This window comes from Prunus persica, chromosome G6 (genome assembly GCF_000346465.2).
Source record: "Prunus persica cultivar Lovell chromosome G6, Prunus_persica_NCBIv2, whole genome shotgun sequence".
Taxonomy (NCBI): domain Eukaryota; kingdom Viridiplantae; phylum Streptophyta; class Magnoliopsida; order Rosales; family Rosaceae; genus Prunus; species Prunus persica.
Genome location: NC_034014.1, coordinates 8,090,586 through 8,117,148, shown reverse-complemented (window position 1 = coordinate 8,117,148; position 26,563 = coordinate 8,090,586). Strand labels below are relative to the sequence as shown.

The following is a 26,563-nucleotide window of genomic DNA, read 5'->3' as shown; positions in this document are numbered from 1 at the left end:
TGAGGTTTGTGTAATTATGTGTCATAAAATATGTTTATATATATATACAGAAATCGTGGATGGGGTTTCATGTTTATCTCAAGTGTGAAAGGAATCAGGATGCGGATTTTCTTTTCTGACGTTGGAGCTGTTATTAATTAAAGTTTAAGGGAGCTGACAAAACTACAACACCAACATTGCCTCTTAATTTAAATTTAAAATAATAATGATAAATAACTAAATAAATAAATACAGTGCCTCTTAATAAGTACAAAAGAAAACTAGTCATGATACATATGGGTCTTAATAAGGAGATAAAAATGGTGTTTCTTTTAAGTAAATGACCAAACATGTACTGGAAATTAGGAATGTTATTAAATTGTTATTTAGTTTCCTTTTATTAGTTGATTGTAATTAATTTGGAGTAGTCTCCAAGTAACCTAGTTTTCCTAGTTAAGCTTGTAATATCTCTATAAATATTTAGCCTTTTGGCTCTATCAATAACAACTTAGAATTATTCTTCTTAACAAAATCTCTAATTTCACATGGTATCAGAGCACTGATTCTAGGGCATCTCTTGAAACTTTTTTACAAACCTTATTTTCTTCACAACCCTAGTTGCTAATCTTTGAAATCCTTTGCCAAATTGAGAGTCGTTGGCGCTTTTCATCCTTCACCCATGATGGGTATTCATCTTGTACAGTCGTCTTGTTCACCCTCTCCTCAATGATCAATATTTTATTCCCGCTAACAAAGCCATACCATCCCACAGTTCCTACATCTAACTAAACCAACAGTCGCACCCTTCTTTGGCGCTGCAATTTCCTTATGTTTTTCATACAAGTATTGCTCTCTATACAAATCATATTGAGCCATCTCTAGTCATGCTCTCTGTTGCAATCAGATATTGAGCCCATGTTTTGATGTTTACTACGCTTGCCACAACCACGGCATCTTCGTCCTTCATCGAGCCTACCCATCATTTTTTTAAGTCGTCTACGCTTGCGGCAGACACGCCGTCTTCATTGCGATTTCTTCGTGAGCCTCGTCACTGCTCACTAAGCCGTTTATTTCCTCCATGAGCCTCGTCAAGGCTCACCGAGCCGTCATGTCTTTGGACAACCCACGACATCTCCAACAAACGCAGGAGGCTCTACACTAGCACCACTGCTGTTGACCAGCCATTGTGTTCATTGATTCTTTACCCCTGCCTAGAAATCATCGATCGCTCGTATCCAAGCCATCTATCGTAATCTCCCTGAGAGCACCTTTGCACAACTGCTGGTCCTTTTTCTCTCTGTGTTGCCATCGCTTCTTTGCACCACGACAACCCAACATGAGCGTTCACTTTCTCTCCTTTGTTGATATATCAGTTTCTCTTTGAGGTTTCACATCAGACCCAATTTTTTTTTGTTTTCTTTCTCTACCTAACTTTTTTCTTGGCCAAGTTTGATATTTTCTTTCTGTCTCCACATCACTCAATTCTTCTTCTTCTTTTTCTGGCTAACTTTTTCGATAGGTCATATCCTTTTTTCGGTGGGTCATTTTTCAAACCAAAGATAAAAATAAAAGTATTTTTTTCACTTTCACGCCATCTTCTTGGCTTTGCTCCTTTTCTTTTTTTAATCTCTCTTTCATCATTATTTTTCATTCTCTCTGCTCTTTTTCCAAATCTCGACCCTCTACAAGCTTCGGATTTGAGGGGCAGATATGGGAGATAGACACATTGTCACACATCAGCTGCACACAGGCAGCTGCACACCATCATCAATAGCTTCCGCACAATTGCACCAGCAACATCATCAATCAGTTGCACCAGCAACACCATCATTCAGCTGCCCCAGCAGCATTATTATTCAGCTTCAAGAAAAGGCATCATCAATAACATTTGCTGCACATTAGCAACAAAATCACCATCGTTGCACATCAGCAACATCAACAACAGCCTTCATACATGCAACATGTGCTGAACATCAGCACAACATTATTTGGGTGCTGCTTCCTTCAACTCACGACTCTCATACATCGTCAAATTTGAGAGGAGCAACAACCCCCTTTACAGCAGCACACCGCTGCTCCATTTGCCTCCAAATTTGCCTTCATTACAACAGTGACACAGCTGCGACACAGCTGCCCCCTTTACAGCAGTGACACCACTGCCTCTTTATCAGCAACCTTTGGGAGTAACACCTTTCACAATCTCTTGTGCAAGTTGGACGTTCTTGATATCCACCCTCCAACTTGAGGGGGAGTGTTGGAAATTAGGAATGTTATTAAATTGTTATTTAGTTTCCTTTTATTAGTTGATTGTAATTGATTTGGAGTAGTCTCCAAGTAACCTAGTTTTCCTAGTTAAGCTTGTAATATCTCTATAAATACTTAGCCTTTTGGCTCTATCAATAACAACTGAGAATTATTCTTCTTAACAAAATCTCTAATTTCACAAAACAGGTATCAACATTTGTTCAGGCCAATTTGCATGAAGACTAATTAATACCAGTAGTCTAAATTACAATAACAAATACTATTCCTATATTATATGTTTTCTTATTTCATGGATTATATATAATATATATATAGTTCATTCTCTTATTTGGATTTCTATACATTATTACTGTGCGAATGCCATTGTAAATAGGAAGGAAAACAAAGAGAAATAGTAGAAAATATACAGTCTCCGTAAGATAATAATGTCCGAACGTACATATAGAAGAATTTCTGTATATATGTATAACTCATCTTGTTGATCAGATGATGAGTAAAATGCGCAAACCATGTGCAATCATAAAGTAAAACAATTCTATAAAGAAGGTGCTGTGCATATGTGTGCAATGTTTCTCAAATTGGTTTTGACTTTTTATTACAACTTTTTAAAATAAAAAAAAAATTGCAACAAGATGAGAAATAGTATGGTTCATCGAACCATGTGAGGCAGAGAAAACAATTCTGATTTGTTCCTATTTTTTCATTTTTATGGGGATAATTAATTATCTCTTCTTGGACAATTTTTTGTACTTGAAAACACTTGACGATAATAAACTTTTTTTTACCATAATGTTCCATGAAATATTCTCACGTCTTTTTTATGACTAGACCTAGAGATATGGTATTGTACTTGACGTAATTGTAGTATAGTTCATGGATTATTTTTTTTTCCTCACTTCTAAATCTTTTTAGATTGATTTAGATATTATTTGAGTTTTTTAGGAATGATTCAGTATGTTTTAGGACACTTGAGAGTTTAGGGTTTAATATTTTAGGCTGGGGATATATATACTACAGTGAAGCAATGCAATAGTAGTTGAGTGCCACAATTGGTTATGATGGAGCAACAGTTGTTTGCCGCTCGACAATGTTTTAAAGTCGTATTCTTTAAGGGAGTTATTATCGGCACTCTAAAAATATCATTATGCACTTTTTTTCTTTTATAAAAATATAAGAGATGAGCAAATAATGAACTTTTGGAGTGCCAACAATAGCTTAATTTTCTATAAGTGAAAAATTTGTAATAGAAAATAAATAGAGGTATGTTATACATTATATTTTTAAAACAAAAATAAATTAATCAAATTTTTATATGAGGTTTCAAAGTATAATTTTAAAGTAAACCAAGACATCTTGTATTTAAAAAGAAAACAATTACAGCTATTTTGGAACAAATTTAGGATTAAAAACAGTAAACATATATAGTTAACAAATTAAAGAAATCTTATTTTCACCAATATTCCACTTGTTTAGTCAACTCCCATTAAATCTTTTTTCTATGTCTGTAATCTTCTTCTCTATATTTTATCACAGAGGTCCCACTTCCTCTCCCTAGTCGGCTGCTGTTGGCTTATCCAATTCCCTCCCCAGTGATGACTTCTCTATTTGCCTCGTACAAACTTTTTTTTAAATTATATTTATTTATAATTTTGGTAAAAAAAATCTTTTTATTTTAGGTACTCCCTTTTGCTGCGTTTGGCGGATCGTCGGTCTCGGATTGACCTGAAACCAGGACTTTCCTGCTTTAACTTGCATCATCTTCATAGGTTGAAATCGAAGATTCTACCAGAAGCTTAAAGTTAGATCTAACAAACACCTCCACTAAATTCTTTGGCATATGTTTTATCAATGTTTTGTCCTACTCCTAAAATTATAATTGGAAAAATTGCTCAGTAAGTGTGACTTTAACACAGTTATGTAGTGTTATTAATCTACGTGTTATATGAATAGGCGATATGATCATTTCATTGCATAAGAAAATAACATAATATCATCAGTTAGAATAAATGGCATGTTTACTAATCCGTAATTGAATGATGAGGAATTGAATTGAAGAGGAGTTGGATTGGGGAGAATTAGATTCTGAATTCCTAATGAAGTTGTTTACTAAACCATATAAATTAATGGTTGTTAGATTCCAGATTCCTATTGAAGTTGTTTACTAAATCATATGGAATTGGAGTAGGAGTGATATTAATTAGTAAAATGTCATCGTTGTTTGGTTAAAGTATATAGTATATTTGAAATTTTAAAAATTGTGATAAGGATATAAAAGGTAAAAAAGATGAATTCCTAATGGATTAATTTTCCAAGAATCAGAATACCACCTCCCACTCAAGAATTGAATTCCTCCAAAATTATTCATAATTTTGTGTAGGCTCCACTTACTTTTCAATTCCTTGATGTGAAGTAAACGCAAGAATCCTCCATAAGTAGAATTCAATTCTTAATGAGAATTCCAATTTCTAATTAATATACACACTAGAAAAAGAACTAATCAAGACCATTCTCCATTCAAACTATAAAATTCGAAATAAAAATAATAAGGCGTATAAAGTCATAAGCAGAAAAAAGAGCTATCACATCAACTAAAACACCCTCAAATCTACTTCCCTCCATATACTAGTTGTACATTCCAGAAATAAAAAAATATAAAAAAATCTCAAGATCTCATGATTTGCATTTTTTTTTTATGAACGAATTGTCTTACAAGTCACTTAATTAAATTACTTGAATACTTGAAATATTCTAGAGATATTAGATGCTTCTTGACTTGGAGAGCTTTCTTTGCATCACTGAATATGTCATTTTGGCACCGAATGGCTTGAAGGCATGGCACATGACGGCACCAGCTTCTACTTAAAAATGGCTAATTATATTATCGGATGGTCGGACCAGGCTAATAATGTTCATGAACTTAATTAAGCCTTAATTCAATGGCTTAATGTGACATGTCGTATATTGTTTATTGTAAGTTTGCAATCAAAACATCGGACTGAGTTTAGCATGTGTTGCACAACATGTGATTGTAAGACAGCTCATTAGGACACGTGCATACTTGCCGCAATCCACACTTCTTATTTCCCAATTTCTTTCAAGGCTACAATAAAGCTATGCATAGTCACATCCCAATTTCTTTCAAGGACCGCAGTGCATAGAGCCTTTCTTTCATCCTCCTCCTCCTCCTCCTCCTCCTCTCCGAGACCAAGGTTCTCGACCGATCAACCTTTTGCCTCTTGTTCGTCGTCGTTGTTCCAGACGAATCCTTGCCATTATGATCTTCTTCCCCACCCTTCATTTCTCCATCAAAATTTGGTAATGTGGTAAGCAAAGGAGCACTTGGGTCGGATAATGTGCCAAGAAAAGAAGCACTTGGGTCGGATGCAACGGCATCATTGAAACCAAAAACCACAGCTGAAGTAGTACTTGCTGGACAAAACAGGTTATAATCATCAAAGCAGCCATTGATCATAAGGTCACAATCAAAACTAACCACTGGATCTTCGTTCTGGCCGCGGATAAGATCAATGAATTGACCAAAGTTTGCATCATCTATGAGGTCTTGTAACTCAAAGTCATTGATGTTATGACCTCCCAGATGGTTTCCATGGGCATCCATATCCTTTGTTTGATAGTGAGGTTTGTGTAATTATGTGTCATAAAATATGTTTATATATATATATAGAAATCGTGGATGTGGTTTCATGTTTATCTCAAGCGTGAAAGGAATCAGGATGCGGATTGTTTTTTTTCTGACGTTGGAGCTGTTATTAATTAAAGTTTAAGGGAGCTGACAAAACTACAACACCAACAGTGCCTCTTAATAACAAAATAATAATAATTATTAAAACAAAAAACAAAAAAAACAGTGCCTCTTAGTAAGTACAAAAGAAAACTTGTCATGATACATATGGGTCTTAATAAGGAGATAAAAATGGTGTTTCTTTTAAGTAAATGACCAAACAAGTATCAACATTTGTTCAGGCCAATTTGAATGAAGACTAATTAATACCACTAGACTAAATTACAATAACAAATATATGTTTTCTTATTCCATGGATTTATGCTATTCTCATTGAGTCATCATCGGCGATCGATGCTGAATCGTTGAAAATTTTCCCATAATATAGTTGGTTTACTGAGAAATCAGCCAAATTTGGTTAATTTCGACGAGATCTGACCGAAAAATTCAAGTAGAGGAAGAGAGAGAGTGGGAGAGACCAGATCTCATTCAACATTTATAATTTCAAATTTCTATTAATCTCTCATTCAACACTGACATGAAATTTCTTGAATACTTTATACACTTTACTCTTCTTCTTTTTACACAAGCGATATTATAGAATGGGGATTCGAATACAAGATCTCAAATACATGGATAATTACTCTTAACCACTTAAACAACAAGAGCATTACTTCATACACTTTACCTAAAGATAACAAAGTATCTCGTAATAGCGCTCATAGGACCACAAACATAAGAATATAAAGCATCCAATATATTGTATTTTTCAGAATATAGAGCATACATTATATGAAGATACGAAACTTTTTATTGTTTCCCAACTGATAAACGATTGCATGATTTTAGAGACATACTTTTCCTCATCCGGATTTATGCCTCTCTTTTGGCAAGAATTTTAAGCTATTTCTCACTGATGTGACCAAGCAATGTATGTTATAGCTTGACTAAATCTTCTCCAAGAGCTTTTATGTACAGATTACCAACCTTTGCATGTATTATGTAAAATGTGCTCTTCTTCTTTCCTCAAGCTAGAACAATTGAGTTTTTGTTGAGTTTCCATTTTTCATTAGCACTGACATCAGTGTATCATTTATCGTCATATAATTTTTCATTTCTATATGGGGAAGTTTCAAAATTACTGCATAAGTAATGGAATCAGGCATGAACTATCTGTTCGAAAAACTCCTAAGCATAATAGCATAGCTGAGAGAGGATAAACATAACTATTGTTGAAAGAATCATAACAAAGTTATCGCATGCCAAACTACAAAAGAGTTTTGGGGGTGAAGCTCCCATTACCACGGTTGATCTAATTAACCTTTCTCCTTCAACACCTTTGAATGGTGATGTCTAGAACAAGTTCTGGTCTGGAAAGATATTTCCTATAAATCATTGAATAAGTGTTTGGTTGTAGAGATTTTGTCCACACCATTCAAATATATTGAAGGTTTATTAATTCAGCCGCAGTCATGAGAGCTTCACCCCAAAAACTCTTGGGCAATTTGGTATGAGATAACATTGTTCTAATTCTTTAAACAATGGTTATGTTCATCCTATCAGCTATGCCATTATATTGAGGATTTTTTCAAATAGATCGTTCATGCATGATTCCATTACTTATGCAGCAGTTTCGAAACGCCCCCATATATTCTTCTTTGTTACCAGTGCGAATACATTTCAAGCTTCTACTAGTTTTCGTTCAACGCTAGCATGAAATTGCTTGAAAACTTCAAACATGTGATCTTTCCTTCTATGTGCCTAAGCCCACACCTTACTATAATCATCGTCAATGAAAGTAACAAAATATCTTGCATTGCCAAGAGTACTAGTGGTCATAGGACCACAAACATCAAAATAAAAAAAATTAACATCTAATACATTGGGTTTTCTTTGTGCAGATCCATGTTGAAACGAAGCTCTATGTTACTTTCCAACCAAGCAACGCATGCATGATTTTAGAGGTATACTTTTCTTCAAATTGGATAGTGCCTTTCTTTTGGCTAAAATCTGCAACCATTTCTCGCTCATGTGACCGAGCTGTTTATGCCAAATCACAATTGAGTCTCCTTTGAGAGAATTTACATACCCATTATTGATGTTTGCGTGTGTCATGTAAAGAGTATTGTCCTTCTTCGTTTATGCTATGACAAGAGAGTTTTTCTGAGTTTTCATTTCCCTTCAGCAAAGACATTAGTGTATCTTTCATTGCGAAGTAATCCTATAAAGATCATATTGTGAAAAATGTCTCGCATCCTTGAGAACCAAGATGCTACATGCGTTGGTTTCAAGGGAAACAACTCATCTTCCCACGATCTTGGATAATTACTCATTTTCCGTTCTCACATTACTAAAATCTTCATTGGTGTAGGATGTAAAGAAGTTCAATCGTGAGGTAACATGAAATGATGCGCAAGAATCTACTATCCAACATGTATCTTGAGAGGAAAGATTAACACATACATCACCACATATAATAATTACATCATTTCCACCAAAGGTAGTTGTGGTCATGTCTCTGGCTTCATTTCTCTCATTACCTCTATCATGCTATCGTTTAAAAAACATGCACTCCCTCTTCATGTGGCTTGTCCTGCCATAATGGTAACATTCTAGGTCCCTTCTTGTCTTGGACCTACCCCTTGAATCATCTCTTCACAAGAGCTTATGACTCGGGTGATGCACCCTGTTATTTCCTCTTTGCTTCTTCATTGAACATAGTTATCTTTAACTATGTCCAATGGAAGAACGCCTCGAGGAGTTGAATTGCTTAATTACACTACTAGTGTATCACAACTATCTAGCAAGGAGTTGAGTAACACTAGTGCATATAACTCATCATCGAGCACCATCTACATATTCGTCAACTGGTTGATCAAACCTTGGAAGTCACTAAGATGCTCGATAACACTTTGACCATCTCTGTACTTGAGATTTACCAATCGTCAAATCAATTAGACTTTATTTTGAACGGTCTTCCTCTCATACATGAACGACAATTTTGTCCATAATATATATGCATCTTTTGGTTGTGCCGCGTGATGGAACACACTTTGATCCACCTATTGTCGATTTTGTCCGACAACTTTTCTATTCATTATGCTCCATGTGTTGTCTAACTCCCCTTTCGGTGTGTGTCCTTGCAATTGAAAAGGCTCATACAAATATTCCTTGTAGTAAAAGAGATGTCCTCTATTCTTGGCTTCCAAATGGAATAATTGGATGTAGTCAATTTGAACATTGTTGCTAACGATGGATGATGACGACTCTATCTTAAATCAAACAAGATAATAATTTTGAGCAAGCTCTGATACTACTTGTTGTCAAAGATGATGAATAATAATAGCCAATAATTTCACCACATATTTTTCCCTCCTTCACCAAAAGAGGGATACCTATCTATTAAGAAGAGGATGCATATCACAAGTTCACAACAACAAAGCTAATATGTCATTTACAATACCTCGTCGCGTATTTAAGTCGTTTGCAAAGCATTCTACTCACCCCTGACTTGAAATTGTATTTCATGGCGTCCCTCACAACTTGTCTGCAGTAAGAGGTTCACCAAGGGCACGTATCTTTAGAGGCCTAACCCCTATATGGGTCGGCAATTGGACTCCAGACCCATGCTTCCTTTTTTAATCCACACAAGATGAACACTACAATTGTTGAATGAAGCTCATACTAATTGGACTCTAGTACGACTTGTTTGCGAAATGATAGCATCATACTAAAGCCTCTTGTGCGATGAACAAAATAATATAGGCAGCAACAGATGAATGAACAAGAACAATGAAACGTCAAAGCAAAATCTTACACTAAGAAAAGTAATGGGATCATAAGAGACAATCTCAACATGAAATCTCTCTCTCTCTCTCTCTCTCTCTCTCTCTCTCAATTTTTCTCTAAAGCGAGGTTTTGTTTTATGGATGGTTTCAAAGCATTAGTTTGTGCCTTATATAGGCAACATTTTCATGCATGCACTATTTGTATGTGGTCATGCATTAAAGGAGAAACTTTCTTCTCAGTTGTAGTTCAATTAAGCATTCTCTGCCATGCAGCTTCCGCAATAATAATTCTCCTCCACTAAGGGAGGATGACCTGACACCTGCCTAGCTCTTTGTACACTGATGGTAGATGTTACGTTTAAGTAGAATAATTAATACAGTAATTTAATAACACTGATTAACCGTATATATACATACATGATATATGCACACATCCTAACAATAATAATAATAAAAACTTGTTATTATACTACCAAAAAGGTGGTATTATTAAATAATAATTTTTTTAGGTTTTCTTGTTTTATACTTTTGTACCTATGCATCTTTTCCTAAATATTTAAACTTCTGTTATTCCTTTCACATATCAAAACAATTATAAAGAAAAATAATTTTTTCCATTCTACCAACGAATAATCTATAATAATTCGCAAATTCAGATCAGCTAATTGTTCTTGGATAGCACCTGCTTGAGTAGAAATTTCTTGATTTCGAAATGTATCAGAGCCTTGGGTAGTAAAAAAAAAGTGGGATTGTATTTCCAGGATTAGATTTCATATTCAAATGAACCTTGCAATAGCAAGAAAGTAGGTTTTTTAGCTACGGGCCTAGCGAAAGAAAAAATTGGATAGGATCCTATAGGATCTCCCCCTTTCAACACCAAACGTGAAAGTTTTCTCTCATACGGCTCTCGTAGTTATATATCAAATGAAGATAAAACCCAACTACTCCTTAGTCAAGTTCCCAAAGAAGATCAAGTAGCTTTTCATCAATTCCTTCTTCTTTTTATTTTATGAGTTATTAGTATTAGATTTTCTGAATTCTTTATTTGATTAAGCAACACCAACACAAGCATTAGTCCAATCTAATGATCAATATGCTGAAACAAGAGTTATTTAATCATTAATCTTGTCATTGCTCGAGTTAATTTACACAGTCAATTTGCGTTACTTCAGTTTCTTTTCTCTTTTTTCATTCTACATTTCTGAAAATTCACTTTTCAAAAAGAAAAATAATACAACAAATGTTGCCTCCTGAATATCCACTAGTAAGTTTTGGTTTCATTAGGGCCGACCCTGACTTTGAGTGGCCCTTAATTTGTATTTGTATGTAATCATAATTTTATAAGAAAAAAAAAAAAGACTACACATGTATTTTCTTTTTGGAATAAATATAGTAGTTTATTTGAACTAAAATAACAAATGTAAACTATCATATGGTTGACAAAAGAAAAAAGGAGACATTTAGTCATATACTCATTCTTAGCACTAATAATACAGATAAATCTTACACTATTTAATTTCTATAAATAAACCTAAAAAAAATCCAAAAAAAGACAGCTGACCCTATTAAATTTATTTTTTATTATTAAATTACTTTGATACCTTATTAAGTGTTTTGGATTTTTTTAAATAAGTTTTTAGGGTTGGGTTTGTTTTAAGAAATCAATGGCAGTTTTATAATTTAAAATAAGTTAAAAGCCTTTTTGTTATGTTGTAAAAAGACTTTGGGTGTGTTTCTAAAGTCCATTTCATATAGGGTTTTTTTTTTTAAAAAAAAGTGAATCTCCAAAAAAAAAAAATAAACCATGAAACTATAAGAATTCAACATTTTTTTGAGGAAGTGTTTGATTAATTGCATATTTGTTGTTCCAAAGCAAATTAATAATTTTTTAATATGGGCCATTGTATTGTTAAAAGATTTGAAGTGATTTTAGTTTGGCTCTTACAATTTTGAACTCTCCAAAAATTGCTTTTAATATGGGCAAATAATTATATATAATATAAGAGTTAATCGTTTTATTAGTCTTTGAACTTAGACTCGATTTGCATTTGAGTACTTCAATTTCCAAAATAGTTCTCGTGGTCCGTCAACTTCAGTTTCGTTAGGACAAATGGTCCTGTCGTCAATTTTCTTAACTTTTCTGTTAAATGCAAGGGCAAAATGGTATTTTTGTATCAAAATTGATTAAAATATGAATAAAAAATTAAAATTAAACTCTCACTCTCCCCTTCTATCTGGATTTTTAATCCCCCAAACTTGATTTATCTTTTTTTTTTTGGTTGGTTTTTTATTTGATTTTCTTTTATTGTTATTTTAAAGATATGATTTTTTATTCATTTTTTTGGTTTTAACATAAAAATACCATTTTGCCCCTACATTTAACAGAAAAAGTTAACAAAATTGATGGCATGACCATTTGTCCTAATGAAAGTGAAGTTAAAGGACCACGGGAACCATTTTCAAAATTAAGGTACTCAAATGCAAATCAGGTATAAGTTCAGAGACTAATAAAATGATTAACCCTATAATATATAAAAAATTGAGCCCACTAGATAAAAAAGTACCAATATATTATGTCGTGCCGTAGTTTGTTTGTTTTTTTTTAAAATTTTTTTTATCAAAGTGAGATAACTTCATTGAAACAACAATATTAGAGTACAAAAAGATGACTGGACTTTAGCAATGTAACAAGTGTGGCATCATTAAAACTTTACCTTTAAAAACTCCCAAATGAGAAAAAATCCGGTCAAAAAAATGTCATGCCGTAGTTTGAATTTTGAAAGGAAATAAAATTGCCTATATATATAATTATATATGATATAATATATGAGGTATATAGGGTTTATTGCATAACATGGCTTGACGATTATGTTTCTTGGGCTTGTATAACCCTTTTAGTAAATTTGGGTCTTAGGCCATAAGAATATGAGGGCTAATACATGTTGTAAGCCCTTATCTAAATGTTAGATGCTTTATCCAACTGCTAACTGTTGACATCATTTTGGTTTTGTTTCAGATTGAAATTATCTTCGGATAATCTATGGTTTAATTAGTTAATTGGGATTGACTGGCGCGACTGTTTTCAATGCATGTGGCCCAAATGGCTTATTGACCCAATCAGAAATTTTTTTTTTTTTTTTTCTTCCCAAAGTTAGGAAGGGCTTGGCTCCCCAAAAACTTTCCGCATATATATAAAAATTTTCCTCTCCTTCTCCTCCCTCCTCCCATCCCAGACCTTCCCCTCCCTTTTCCTCTCCTCCCCACCCCTTCCCTCCCGTCCATCCCCTCTAGCCCCTCACCGTCCCTCTTCTCCTCCCATTCCCACCCTTACCCTCCCTTCATCCCCGCCCATCCCTTCCTTGGGGCTTTTACCAGCTTTCGACTAGGTTTTGGTGATTGGCTGCTTGACTATCTTGGGGACGACGTGGTGGTAGTTCAGCTTTTATTTTCTTGTTGTGTGTTGCAGTTTTTAGAGTTGTAATAAGTGTGTCAATTTTTTTTGAGTTTGTTGCATGTTGTAGTCTCTATTTGTAGGTTTTACTTATGAAAGTTTAAAGGTTGTAGTTGCATTTGTAGTTTTGTATGTTGAGGCGCATTTGCCTAGTTTTTCAAGGCTTGTGGCTTTTATGGCGGAATTTCTTTGGCCCTGTGTGGCTATGAGTAGAGGTATGCTTTGTGCATATGTTGTTGTTGGTGGACTCCTTTGTATTTTGAGTACCCTTTGTGGTTAATGTGCTTGCGTAGTTATATTAACTATATGTGTTTATTTGTATTAGCCTTTGTGTCTGACGGCCTTTAAGCCTAAATTATGAATGCAATCTATCGTCTTTCTCAATTAAAATATATATATATGCCTTATTATGTGCTTTAAACATTAAAATATTTTTTTCATAAGAGATTTAAGTTCCCCCCGCCCACCCCCAAAACAATACTTGGACATGGAATAGTCAATCTTAACAGACGGGACCTGGCTACGCCCCCCCTGCTGCTCAAGCTAGGTCATCTTGCAGTATATAAAGAAACATCAAAGTTGGTTTGATACACACAACACCCATCAAAGATGACAAGTTACACAGATTTTTGGATAGGTTACAACCATTGTAAACAAACTGGTGGTGGTAGGTGTCATAACACTATCGTACGGTACGTGTGCCCTACTAAAATATTCACAGGCAAATGTAGTAAGTAATGTTTATTAAAAAAATTCACACACGTGCTCTTCTTCTTCTTCTATTTTGGGTGTAGATATAAATAACCTTTATATTTAAAACGAGTTCTTAATAAAAATATGAATAACTGGAAAATCAGATTACGAGAGCAATGAAGAATTCCCTATATTTTATTAATGTAATTGTAACTTCATGCATACACATGGGGTCGTGGCTCTCTCTTTATACGATTCTGGAGATTAATTATGTTTAGTTGCTCGTTAATATATAAGATTTTGAATATCATCACAAAAAAGATATAAAATTTCAGGAAGAGAAGGTTGATTAAATTAATTCAAATCCTTCATTGAGAAGAGCCCCAATCACCCAAAGCTTCAAATTTGGCAAGTTCATCTCCTGCTCACACTCTTTAACCTGATTTAATTTGACATATAGACCACTTATTTTCAGCTGAAATAGTTCAATTAAAATATGTAACCAAAAAAAACAAGGAGAATCAAGTAAAATAATTAAAGGTAGAAGAAGAAGAAGAAAAATGCATAACTTCAAAGTAACTGTGAGTACAAGACTCTCAGAAGCAGTGGTCAAGTTGGAATTCTGAACATTGAAAATTATAAGGAACCCAAGAACCTAGTAAAGTGATGTAGCCACCCCTTGTACCTTGTTGCACACCAATTTCACATAAAATCCTCTTTCCTCCATTTGAAACATGTCCATCTACATGCCCACATGCATCAATTAATATCAAGTTATAATGTTTCAAATATTTATTTTATGTTTTTTTCTATATATATATATATATATATAAGCAATTGTCTAAATTACGTACTCTAAATTTGTAAACTGTGTGTCCTTCTAGTAGAGTGAATGGCCTGAACCTGGATTAAGGTTTGGGCTTACACTTAATCTCCTGGTTGAGATACCTTCTGGAGATGGCCTACACACTTCGAACAGTATCAAAATAGGAGCGAACTGGGGTTTATCCCAGTTGAACCCCCTCTGATGGTTAAGTCAGAAGTAGTTTAGAGGTGAAGAGAAGGATGTGTAGGGTTTTTAAGTTGGGAATATTTATTACCTTTGTCCTTATATAGGTGAGGGGTATTTAGAGGGGGAGAAGGAGAGACAAAGATATTTAAGAAGGAGATATTTATCTCTCTTCCCCCTGGTGGGACTGGACTACATTAAATGACTTCTTCTGATCACCATGTTGTTTGACAGGGATTATGTGGTAAAGCGACACTTGGCTTTGGATGGGAGGCACATTAATTGATCCATCTCCATCACCTGGCTACCCATCAGGTATCACATGGCAAAGCGACACCATGGCTTTGAATGTGAAGTACATTAATTGATCCCTTCCATCATCAGACTGTTGTATCAGACGGATGGAGTAACTAACTTGACAGGGGCCTATTCATGCATGTTTAATATTAATGCGCCTCTGGTCACACACGGCATCCCAGTGGTCGGGTCGGTGTTAGAATGCTCAGCCATTTTATTCACATTCTTTCCTAACAGGTTCGATTAGGTGGCTTTTTATCGACACTCGGGGTAGTTCATCTGGTCGGATCAGTATAAAGGCAACCTAGCCCCCTATGGCCATGTGGTGTTCTTAAATAGGCTCGGCTCACAGTGATGGTATGAGCCGTTAACAAAATTGATCTAATTTCTAAGAAGGGGATTCAAACTTGGGTGTAAGAGCAAGTCCACCCCAAAAGGCTAAGGCAAGGCAAAGGCAAGGTAAGGGCTGCCACTATTCACGTGAATAGTGGCAGCCTTGCCTTTTTTAGTTCCACCCCAAATGGCAAGGGCAACGACAATTACCATTCATTTTAATTTATTTTATATTTTTTTATACTTAAACAATTAATTTTAACATGAGAAGTAAAAAATAGGACTAGGTATCGTAAAAAATAGGATTAGGTATTGTAAAAAATAGGACTAGGTATTTATATATAAAAAAAATTCTGAAAATTCTGAAAATTTTTAAATTTTTTTTAATTGTTGACGTCATCAACGACGTCAGCAAACCCAGGCAAGATTTGCCTTTGAGCCTGCCCAGGCTTGTGGCCCCCATCAATTGCCTGGTCTTGTCTTTGAGCGCTAGAGACAAAAGCTAGGCCTAGGCCCCCTCCTACCTGGGCAAGCCTGCAACGCTGGACATGCTCTAAGGAGGGTGGACTATCCTAACCAACTAGCTTAACTCACTTCTGCTATGGTGTTTCAAATTTTAAATGGTATGAAAATAGTAAATATGTCTGCATCAATGTGTACGGTGGGTGTACCTGAATTATTTTCTTGGAAACTAGTAGGCTTGTGTTTGCCATTCGAATCTTTCCACTGTTTCCAATATTATTATATCCTTGATATCTCTGAGGTCGCCCAACCAAAGGATGCTTCAAGCCCAGCAATCTCAGACTTCAGCTTCCTTGGCATGCATTTACAACTCTTACACATACTGCAAAGCATCCCCAACAATGGATGCCTTATCCATCTGCACATTAATTCACAAGGACCTGCATTATTTAATAATGTATACTAGCCTGACGGAGTTCACAGCTGAACAATGTCATGATGATATGGTTCATCATGCTGTATACCTATCAAAAATAAACATATGCATAGTAAATGCATTCAAACACAAACCAACCCGATTAATAGGTTTAGATTCAACCTAACAATTGTCAGACAGTCTGTCGAGAGAAATATTTTTTTATACATGTATATTACCCGAGCATATACGAAGGCATACCTTAGTTATACTCGGAACCAAGGCTCACAATGCATAGAGCTTCTCTTTCATACTCCTCACTACAAAAAAAAGTGGCAACAGTCACCATTTTGTCACTAATTTTGGTGACTGTTGTGTGGATTATTAAAGACTTTAGTCACCTTTTTTTACTTTTTGGGTGACTAAAAAGGCTTTCAGTCACCTTTTTTGCTCTTTTTAGTGACTAAAGCCTTTAGTAATCCCACAACAATCACCAAAATTAATGACAAAATGGTAACTATTTCTACCTTCTTTTTTTTTTTTTTTTGTAGTCCTCTCCTCTTTCGCTCAGAAATCAAAGTTCTTGATTTGTCCATGTTCTTCCCCCTCTTAGTTGTAGTTGTCGTACTTGTTCCTGAAGAGTCGTCCCTACCATTAATATCTTCTTCTGGAACCTCTTTCTTTTCCCCTTCAAAACTTGGGAGCAATGAATTAATATTAAAGCCAAACATATCACCAGGGGTCGTGACGTCGTCGGACCAAATTGGTTATCAATTAAGCAGCCATTAGTAATAAAGTGATTATTATCATGATCACAATCGAAACGATCCACGACAGGGTTTTGATCTTTCTCACGGATTAGATTGAAAAACTTATCAAAGTTGGCACCATCCATGAGATCATGTAACTCTAGCTCTAAGCTAGGGTCGTGCAGGGCGGGGTTTTCTAGAGCATCAATGGGATTCATTGTTTGGTGGGTAGAGAGGCCAACTTAGTCTTGGTGTGACCAAAACATATATATAGATGGAAGTGAGCAATGGGGTGAGTGTAATTTCAGTTTATATAGGTTAACGTTGAGATATGTACACTGTATATATATATATATATATATATCCTGGAAACGAATGTTCCTGGGGGAGGTAGCTAGCTAAAAATATTATGTTCTGAAGTTTTGGAGATGATTTGTTTATTGACATTGGGATTGAACATCAAAACCAAATTTTAAAGATAGTGACACTGCTCGTAGTGGCGGACCCAGAAATTTTTTAGCGGAGGTGCAAAATTGATTAAGTACGAAAAATAGTTTTTCGGAATAATCAATTTTCTCAAGATAATTTTTGGCGGCTTTTATTCCTTACACATTAAATAAGAAAACTTGATTTTATGGGATTTTAGTATGAAGTATATATTGACTTAATGAGCCATCATTTTTAGCATAAATCGTATTTTGCACTAAAACCGATTTTTCATATTTTGATTTGATAGGAATTTGATTTTCTAATATCATCTTCAATCCGTCACGTATCAGGAAAGTCTCCACCCAAAAATTTTCTCTTAAAATTGGACAATTTCCCGATTTAATTGTGTGCATACTCGTAATTCTTCAAAATAACTACGTAGATGAAATTTCAGAAATATATGCATTATATCATATATATATATACATGAAATGTCAACCAAAAAAAATATAGATGATGAAATGCATTTCTTTCCTTAAGTAATTTCAAAACTAAATTTATGGAAATTGGATTACCACTTCCTATCTTTCCTTTCAGTCCAGGGAGGCAAAAAGAAAAGCTATGTGTAATGTGTTTTATAGTAAATTTAATTATTTTCTCCTTCTTTTATTTTGCATACATAATGTCTTAGATTTTGTGTATATATAGGAAATCATTTTTTATTTGTTTATGTACGTGTGTGGTTGGAACGAGAGGGCTAAGCAAAAACTAGTACACGAATCGAATGTGCTTTGATCCCAAAAGCATATACGTTGCATCAACGCGGTAGGGGCTCTGTGAGTGAAGTACTTACTTATTTATATTATTTCTAATTATGAATTTATTTATACAACCAAGTGTATTAGGTGTTAATTAAATCGATTATTTAGTTGTACGTGCATTACACAACCCCAACACATTCCCTGCTCCAATCTTAGCCCTCCATAAGCTCAAACGAAAATTAATTAATCGCTAATCTTGTCTTTCCACACGCTCAAGTGTGCCATTAGTGCCAAATCATCATTTTTATATTTTCGTTAGAACACTTGTCGTGGCATTACTTAACTTCAAACCATACTTTTGCATTACAAATTTGAAGGATAATGTTGTATCTGTGTGAATTTTACTTGTATGGTTGGTTAATTTCTTCACTTCAAGTATGTTTTGATTACCATTTTGAAAAATTACAAGGATATGGTTTCTTCACTTTAATTTTTTTGGTATTTAAATTGGCCGCTGACGTCACGCTAACGTCAATATGACGACATGACGTCAGCTTGCCCAAATAGCAGCTTAAGCAAGTCTTGTCTTCGGACTTGTCCAGTTTGGTGGGCCCACTTCTTGCCATGACAGCTCAATACTTTTGAAGGCTAATTACTAAGTTTTACCTCTGGTTATACCTACCAAATTTCAAAGGGTAGTAATTTTTATGCTCCAATTTTTTCCGAGATGTTTTTTTAAATCAATGGGAGTTGGGGGTTTCGAACTTAGAGTTCTTTTAACATTGAGAAGAGAAGTATCACTAGACCAAGAGCTAGTTGATTGTCTGTGAATTTTATGTTCTGATTAACCTCTTATTTACTCAATTATCAAAGCATAAAAATAAGAAGGATGATTGCAACATAATGGAACCCGATTAAAAGAAAATTAAGAATTTCATTGCTAGGAATTAGTGTTTGAATGATCTTCAACCAATCCCAACACCCTACCAATTCTCCTTGTCCAGAAAAGGAAAGAAAAAAAAATCAATGAATTTTCTTTTTTTGTCAGTTCTCCTTGTCAAGTCAACGGACAGAACCTGCCAACAACAGTTCAAGACCAAGTGTAAAGAAAAAAACAAGGACGACAGAGACCTGAGCAAAAATACAAAGGAAACTCCACTGATTGTCCAAGCAAACCCATTGTCAACTTTGACAGTAGCTAAAAGATAAACTACTAGTGGTTAATGAGATCGAGAAGAGATATATATATATATATATATATAATAGAAATTCTCCTATACAAATATTCGGATGTTAGCAGATCTAGGCAATTCTCCTATACAAATATATATCATGCGGATGTTATATATTTTTTAATTTTTTGGCATATTTGATTTTTTTAGCAGATCTAGGCAAATCTGATTTTCTTCTCTTAAATCCATAGTATAAGGACAATATAGGTATTTAACACACACAAATAAACTAAAAAACAACTATTAAATTAAAAAAATTAATAGCTGTCAATTTTTGAATTTTTTTTTATGTGTTTATAATTTTTAAATAATATAGAACTTTTTTATAAGACTATGTCTAAAATTGAGTATATAACTAAATTTCCATTTTTTAAACTAGTGACTACTTAGAGAGTGCATAAATACAAGTTCCAACACGTCATCCCACATTGCGGATAGTGACTGCATATTGAGACATTAAAAGACCCAAAGAATGATTGGAAAAGCAACGCAATACTCTTCAATCTCAAGACTCCACCACCCTTCAACCAACGCCTCAGTCACTTTATTATTAATGCATGTCTGGCCAACTTGTCTTTCTTTTTGCTTTGAGCAAAGCCCAAATTTCATGTTTTATAAATTTATACTAAATAAACATTATTCTCAGTCTTCAAAGCTTCCTGTGCCCTGAAAAAAGCAAGAAAAACATATACACTAGTTTTTCAAAGCAAAAGCTCCCCCAGACAACTCATTTATTCGCACACAGCTCCTTCTATTCTATCCTTGTAGGACTAAAATTTTGAGCATAAAATCAAAGTCATCTCACATGTGATTTGAACCTTTTTTTTTTACAACCCATACCCCATTTGCATCTTGCTACTTTGTCCTAAAAGAAGAGAGACACCAAACAAAGGAAAGGAAACCAACCATAGGCTATAGAGATAGCCAAGAAATAGTAATTTAGAAAAATAATGGCATTATTATATGCACCAAACCCCAAAGTAAGCTGCTTTGACCTTTTGAAAGGACCTTTTCGGCTTTGAGAAATGACAGTCCAAAGCACCTTCGGGCTTTGAGAGTCAACCACTTTACCACAAGGCAAGGGAATCCTATGAGATGTTGAATCCCGATATCCAAGTCCAAAAGGGATTTCCTCAGAAAAATTTGAAACCCTAAAATAAATCTTTGGTGCTAATAGCAGAACCATACTGTAAGAGGAACTGTTCTGAGATAAAAGCAGGGCAGAAAAAGGGAAAACCCCATTTGAACAACCTGACCCAAAAATCCAACTCCATATCTCAGGAGTAGGTCCACCCACCAGGACCACACCTAACCCATCATCCCCTTTGCAAATTATGTGATTTGCTCCTTTCTTTTTACTTTTCAGATGTACAAAAAAATTTCTTTTTGCCTTAACCCGCCAACAAGTTTACATCATTTGAAATTCGAACGACCAGAAAGTCAGCCATTTACTTTATCACTAAGCATTGCTGTCTATGAGCTGCCAACTGCGGTAGTATCGAACGGTGTTCTCGATTGGATTATAACCCGAGCTCCTGAAGCAAGCCTGTTTAGGAGGAAAACAAACAAAATGTCAACCAACATTGACAAGACAAGAAAAAACAGGATTATAGTAATAAATTTGACCAATGTGAAAATGGGGAGGAGTCAACACTCAACTTTCTTCGATTTTGATCACCTTCTCCTTCTCTTCTCTAAAAGAATCTAACCTGTTTGATTGCTTTTTAAGAGATGAAGGCCCTGTGATTCTTTTACTAGCTCCATTGGATGCACAGTGGGTATTGATTTGTGCACCATCAACTCCATCTGAGGAGTTCCTTGGTTTGTCAGAAATAGGTGATCTCATAGATTCACCTCGTTGTTGCTTATTGAGTGACGCCTTGATTGATCTTGGGATGCATTTTGAACGTCCTGAGGTAGAATCCTCTTTGTCCTCTTTGTCCTCTACTGAATCTGCCTTCCTACAACTCCTGCAAGTTCATAAGTTTAGCATTTGAACCATACTTGTTGCAACTGTCTTATAAGTACCCCCATAATTCTTCATGGAAAAAACTCCAGAATACTCAACAAAGCAATCCAAATTGGGGGAAAGTCCCAGAGATGCAATTTGGTGGACCTAACCTAGTACATGTAACCCCTTGAATTTGCTCTCAGTAGCATTAGAAATGAATCTGCTTCTCTTATTAAAAGAAAGAAGTGAATCTGCTTCATTCCTTGTTCGGGATCAAATCAAATTCTCATGATTTGATGTAATTCTCTATTTCACTGTCACTGTGATGCTAACATCTGATCTAACAGTTTTAGGCTTTGTGATTTGCTAACTTTTAGCAAAGCACGTTCATTACAAAGATCAGATAAAATGGATCACGCATATAAGAGACCACAAAATTTAATGTGACTCAGCAGAATCTTGCTGATATCCATAGACAAGGGGGGAAATCTGCTTAAGCATAGAGGATTACAAAAAATTATGAGTCCCACACCAAACCCAATTCTCTCTAAACCGAGCCTTGAAATCATCCTAGTTCCACTTTCAATACTCGTTGGTTTCTCATAAGACACCGTTGCATCTCTATCAACAAAGTCAGACAACTACCTCATAATCCTAGTTATTTCTAACTACACATCTATTAAATTACCAGAGCTAAATTCCTTATTTGACAAAGAAAAGAATTCCTTTCTACCCTAGTAAACCCAAACGAGTAATTAAATACAAAGCCCACAATAGACCAAGCTAAATTGAGATTTGAGAAATAGTATCCAGCTGCTTAAACCGACCTAACTTGGATGTTCAGAAGCCTAATTGCACTGATCATGGTCTTGATCAAGCTAGGTTTGCTAAGCAACCAAACTTTTGCTAAACTTTTGACTTCAAAATGTGCTTGCAGTCACCAGGAATGAAGAAGCATCCAAGGGGCCCAAGCTCAAGTTGTTCAACTTATCCTAGGAGGGGCGGTCTATGTTAAAGCATCATTCAAATTCTATAACTGATTAATCTGATTTAAGAATTAAGAAACATCTTAGTTCTTCAAGGTAGCTAAGAAGTCAAAACTCTGGTAGAATCCCTGGGTTTAACCATCTAGGGAAACTGCATACGTGAAAATTTTCAAATAAACACCCCTGCACTTCACATTATCATCATCTTACGTATGCTTTTGACTGATTTTGGTCCGACCTTACTATCAAGTGGTAAGAGATTACCCTAAAATACTTGTATCATAAGACAAAAAGTGCCTAAAAGAACTGAAAGAAAAGTTCAGGGACTAGGCAAACCTGTCAGCATTGTATGAAGATGATCGCTTTAGAGTTGAGCATCCATCTTCGTCCTTGAGCATTTTAGTCTCAATCAAGCTCCCACTAAAATATTCTTTCTCTTCCAATCTCGAACCCCTTAGCCTTGGATTGTCTGATAGGCAGTCTAGCTCTCCCAACATTACCTTAGTGGAGAATAATGGGGAGTGAAATTTGGAATGGGAAAACCTGGGCTTGTATGTTGGAATAAGACCAAAACGGTGATCCTTCACTGATATTGACCCACATGAGATGAGTTGCATAAGTACATTAGTAGCCTTGGCCCTTGGATAGTTTGTCATTCGAATGTCTTCCTCTTCAAGAATTCTAAAACTGTTAATTTTACTAGCATCAGCCCTAATAAGTGATTCCAGAGTTTCAGTCTTCCCACCCGATGAAGATGCACTAGAGGAAGATGGAGGAGGAGAAACTGAATCACTGCAAATCTCAGAGTTCTCTTTCTCACATGGAACTCTGTTTTGGTAATAACTACTATCAGGTTCTAATGACCCATCATCAGTGGAAACACCCCTTGTACATGTTTCTTGAGCTTTAGGTTTGTTCACATTTTCTTCAGTCTGCGTAGAAGCATCAGCTAAACCGTCACTCTTGTAAACCTTGTACTCTGTCAAGCTCAGAGAACCCCCCCAAGAAGAATTCTTTCCAACTGTAGACTCAGGAGACGCACTGGAAGAGCCTTCAGGACGTTGAACTGGAGGAGAGAGCTCATCTTCTTGAGAATGCTTTGTTTCCTTTCCATTCAAACTCGAAGAGGATGAAGAATCATCTTGGCTTCTAGAAGATGCTGGCTCTGGTAGTTGTTTCAAGTTCTGGATTTTTATATTTGCCACGGGGCTAAAACGATCTGTCATGAAAAAAGTAAGCATCTAGATTTAGGATGTTTAATTTATTTACCATGGAATGGAAAATTTTGGTCAATAAGCAATTTCTATTATCTGGTGCAAAAAATATATGGAATTTTAGAATTACTAACTTCAATTGCTAGCAACCAAACAATGAGAAAATGAATCTTCTACCCCTTTTACCTGAATTAGATTCTTCAAAGAGCTCAGAACCTTTGAGGACGTATTCATTTCCATGGGCCGGAAGAATCAGATCATCTTCAGAGAGATCATGCCAAACGAACCCATTCTTATAGCTTCTGTACTCATTCAGACAAACAAACCCCACACTTAAACACTGTCTTAAAAATCGACCATTTCTAAAATTTGGGCTGAAAAAGGAGTAGAAATTCACCTCTTAGAAGACCATGAATACATGGAAGCCATGCCTCTGCCCCTCAGAGCATTAAGCCTATTAATCACATCTGCACCAAAAATAAAAAATAAACAAATAAACAAATAAATCCTCAAAATTCAAAAAAACAAAATACCCACTAGAAAATCCCCAGAAATTGATGCTATTTGTTAGTTGAATTTTGAATACCTCTGAGGTAGAGCCCTTGAGGAGAGGTTACAGGAACCTCCATGAAATGAGGGTGTTCAAGCTGTCGATTTCGAGAGAGATAGTAAACCACAGGGACTTTGCGATTCTGATGGTATTTCGGCGACTTCTCAGTCCACACTTTAGCCCTCTCAGGACTCACTTGTGAGTACTTCTTCATCCTACCCTCCATTGCTTCCTTTGTTTTCAGCTCAGTTCCACAGTTTTCTAGCAAGTTGAAAGCTCTTTAGGTTCTGGGTTCTCACCAAAACCTAGTAAACAAAGTTCTCGGAGCTTCAATGGCGGCTCTGCCGCTCAGATCAGTGTGAAACCCGCAGAAGATTTGTGGGTTTTTAAAATGGTGGAGAAAACCGGATCAGAGATTCAGTCTGAGAGAGTTGGAGAGTTGGAATCTTTGAAACCAGTCAAAAAAAAATTTGAACTTGTTAAGAGGGCGAGACAAGGAGACAAAAAAACAGAGACAGAGAGAAACAAAGAGAGGAAGCTGATGAAGCATCGGAGGAAGTGGACGCCCGCATTTATTGCATTGCAGAATGCACACACGCTGTGCAGTATGTGTTTGTATTTACGACTCTGTCTATTTATGTGTCTGAGAAAAAGCTTCAAAAAGAAAAAAGAAACCGAAATTTATTACCAGAGAAATAGTGGCTGCTTGTTGCTTCAATGCGACTCTCTCTCTCTCTCTCTCTCTGGCTTTTGCTGCTTTTCGATTATTTTGCTTGGCTTTTGCTTTGTTTGTATTGTTTTATTTTATATTTGTGTACGGGTTTTACCTCATGTGAAAGCCAAGGATCGTCTCACAGATTTCAGAAAGAGTGAGAGTGATATGGCTTTTCAACTTTGAATGGTTAATTTTCAGGATATGGTAAATGGAGTTTTGTTCTTTCTTTTATGGAGATATAACAAATGACAGCCAACGAGAGTTGGTTTAGTTGGTAAAGTCCTTGTATTGTGTGTAGTTTTCATCAGCATTCGAGTCCTATTATCAATAAAGTCTTTGTTGATGTGCAATTTGTAATTTCCTAAAAAATTTATACTGAGAATTGGGTGCCACGTGTAAATTCTTTCGGCTCGAGGTTGTGAGTTTACCCTGACGATGGTGATAAGAGTAGACAATATTTCACCTAACAAATGAGTTAAGAATCATTAATTAATTATAGTTGATTAATTAAACTCCAATTATTTATGTCTTCCGGACTATCGAGTATAAGCAACAATAATTTTCCCCTAGTTTTTCTAAATCCCAACTTGGTTTCTACATCAAAATTATTAAAAGAGTTGGATGTAGACACAGACAACAATGTAATATTGTCAAATAATCTACGATGACTTACTATCTCCTTTCAAACTCTTCAGCATCAACAGTTTTTTTTTGTCCTGGTTGGAATGTGTGTTTTATATTGATAATCAAAAAGGCGTTGAAGTCTAGATTTTGTTTTAAAGTATTCTAGGTCTACTCTCTCTGTGGTAATATTAACTTTTCACAAACTTATTCTCACACATCTGGTAAAACACTCCTTTTTTTTTTATGTTGAAATTTTTTAATGTTCTATAGCTATGAAACTATGCTATTGATATGATACCAGTTTGTGTTTTGTTAAAGTAATTTCCCTCAATAAACTCATTTTAAAAAAAAAATTAAGGCTGAAAGATCTGAGTGAAATCTGGTCTAATTGTGTGGTGAAACATGACTTTGATACGATATATTAGAGTACCTCCAACAGTAGTAGTAAATTAAACTTTTCAAATTGAAGTTTGTTGACCTATGTGGCAATTTGAAAATATTTATATGCTACTTGAATAATTTTTGCTCCAACAAACTTTTCAATTCAATTAATGCAATATCATGGAAATGAATAAAAAATATAAAAACATGTGAAAAATGTCTATGTATTTATTATATGAAAAGAAAAACGGTATGTTTTTAACATTTTCAAAGTAGGTTCTGTTTTTCCAAAGTAAAATTAAATGTTTGAAGAGTCAAAGTCAACTTACAAGTCCTAAAGAGAGACAAAGAGGTTGCATCTTTGATGACTGAGGTTGAAGAGACTGTTGGAGAGAGTTTTTCTGATATGGCTCACCTATTTTAGAATTCGAAAGCTGTTGGAGATCCTCTTAGGAGCTTGTGTGTAGAACTTGTCACTACAAAACCAAGGAAAATATTTGTACTTTGCCATATGTATTCCATTCACATATAAATTTA

General features: G+C 35.2%; 2 protein-coding genes and 1 pseudogene across 3 annotated transcripts; all 3 read right to left on the bottom strand.

Annotated features, from left to right (window-relative positions):
* LOC18775580 (transcription factor FER-LIKE IRON DEFICIENCY-INDUCED TRANSCRIPTION FACTOR) lies at positions 5,278-6,165 on the bottom strand. The gene has a single exon (XM_007206894.2). The coding sequence runs from the start codon at positions 5,861-5,863 to the stop codon at positions 5,366-5,368; it is 498 nt and encodes a 165-aa protein (XP_007206956.1). The 5' UTR covers positions 5,864-6,165; the 3' UTR covers positions 5,278-5,365.
* On the bottom strand, positions 14,515-17,293 carry LOC18772040 (annotated as a pseudogene).
* Positions 20,391-25,062, bottom strand: LOC18774056 (protein UPSTREAM OF FLC). Of its 2 annotated transcripts, none has more exons than XM_020567029.1 (6): positions 24,343-25,062; positions 24,154-24,223; positions 23,943-24,058; positions 22,879-23,761; positions 21,315-21,575; positions 20,391-21,151 (listed from the first exon to the last, which is right to left on the bottom strand). In XM_020567029.1, the coding sequence occupies exons 1-6, from the start codon at positions 24,530-24,532 to the stop codon at positions 21,079-21,081; spliced, it is 1,593 nt and encodes a 530-aa protein (XP_020422618.1). In that variant the 5' UTR covers positions 24,533-25,062; the 3' UTR covers positions 20,391-21,078. The 2 variants fall into 2 exon arrangements, with proteins under 2 accessions (XP_020422618.1, XP_007205039.2); XM_007204977.2 differs by having other exon boundaries at positions 21,264-21,575; positions 24,343-25,061.

Excerpts from the sequence above, each read along its gene's own strand:
- LOC18775580 (XM_007206894.2), bottom strand. The coding sequence starts at position 5,863 with ATGGATGCCCATGGAAACCATCTGGGAGGTCATAACATCAATGACTTT.
- LOC18774056 (XM_007204977.2), bottom strand. The coding sequence starts at position 24,532 with ATGGAGGGTAGGATGAAGAAGTACTCACAAGTGAGTCCTGAGAGGGCT. Across the intron at positions 23,762-23,942 it reads CTTTGAAGAATCTAATTCAG|ATCGTTTTAGCCCCGTGGCA; the intron begins GTAAAAGGGGTA and ends TTTTCATGACAG. Across the intron at positions 21,152-21,263 it reads GTGATCAAAATCGAAGAAAG|GCTTGCTTCAGGAGCTCGGG; the intron begins TTGAGTGTTGAC and ends CCTCCTAAACAG.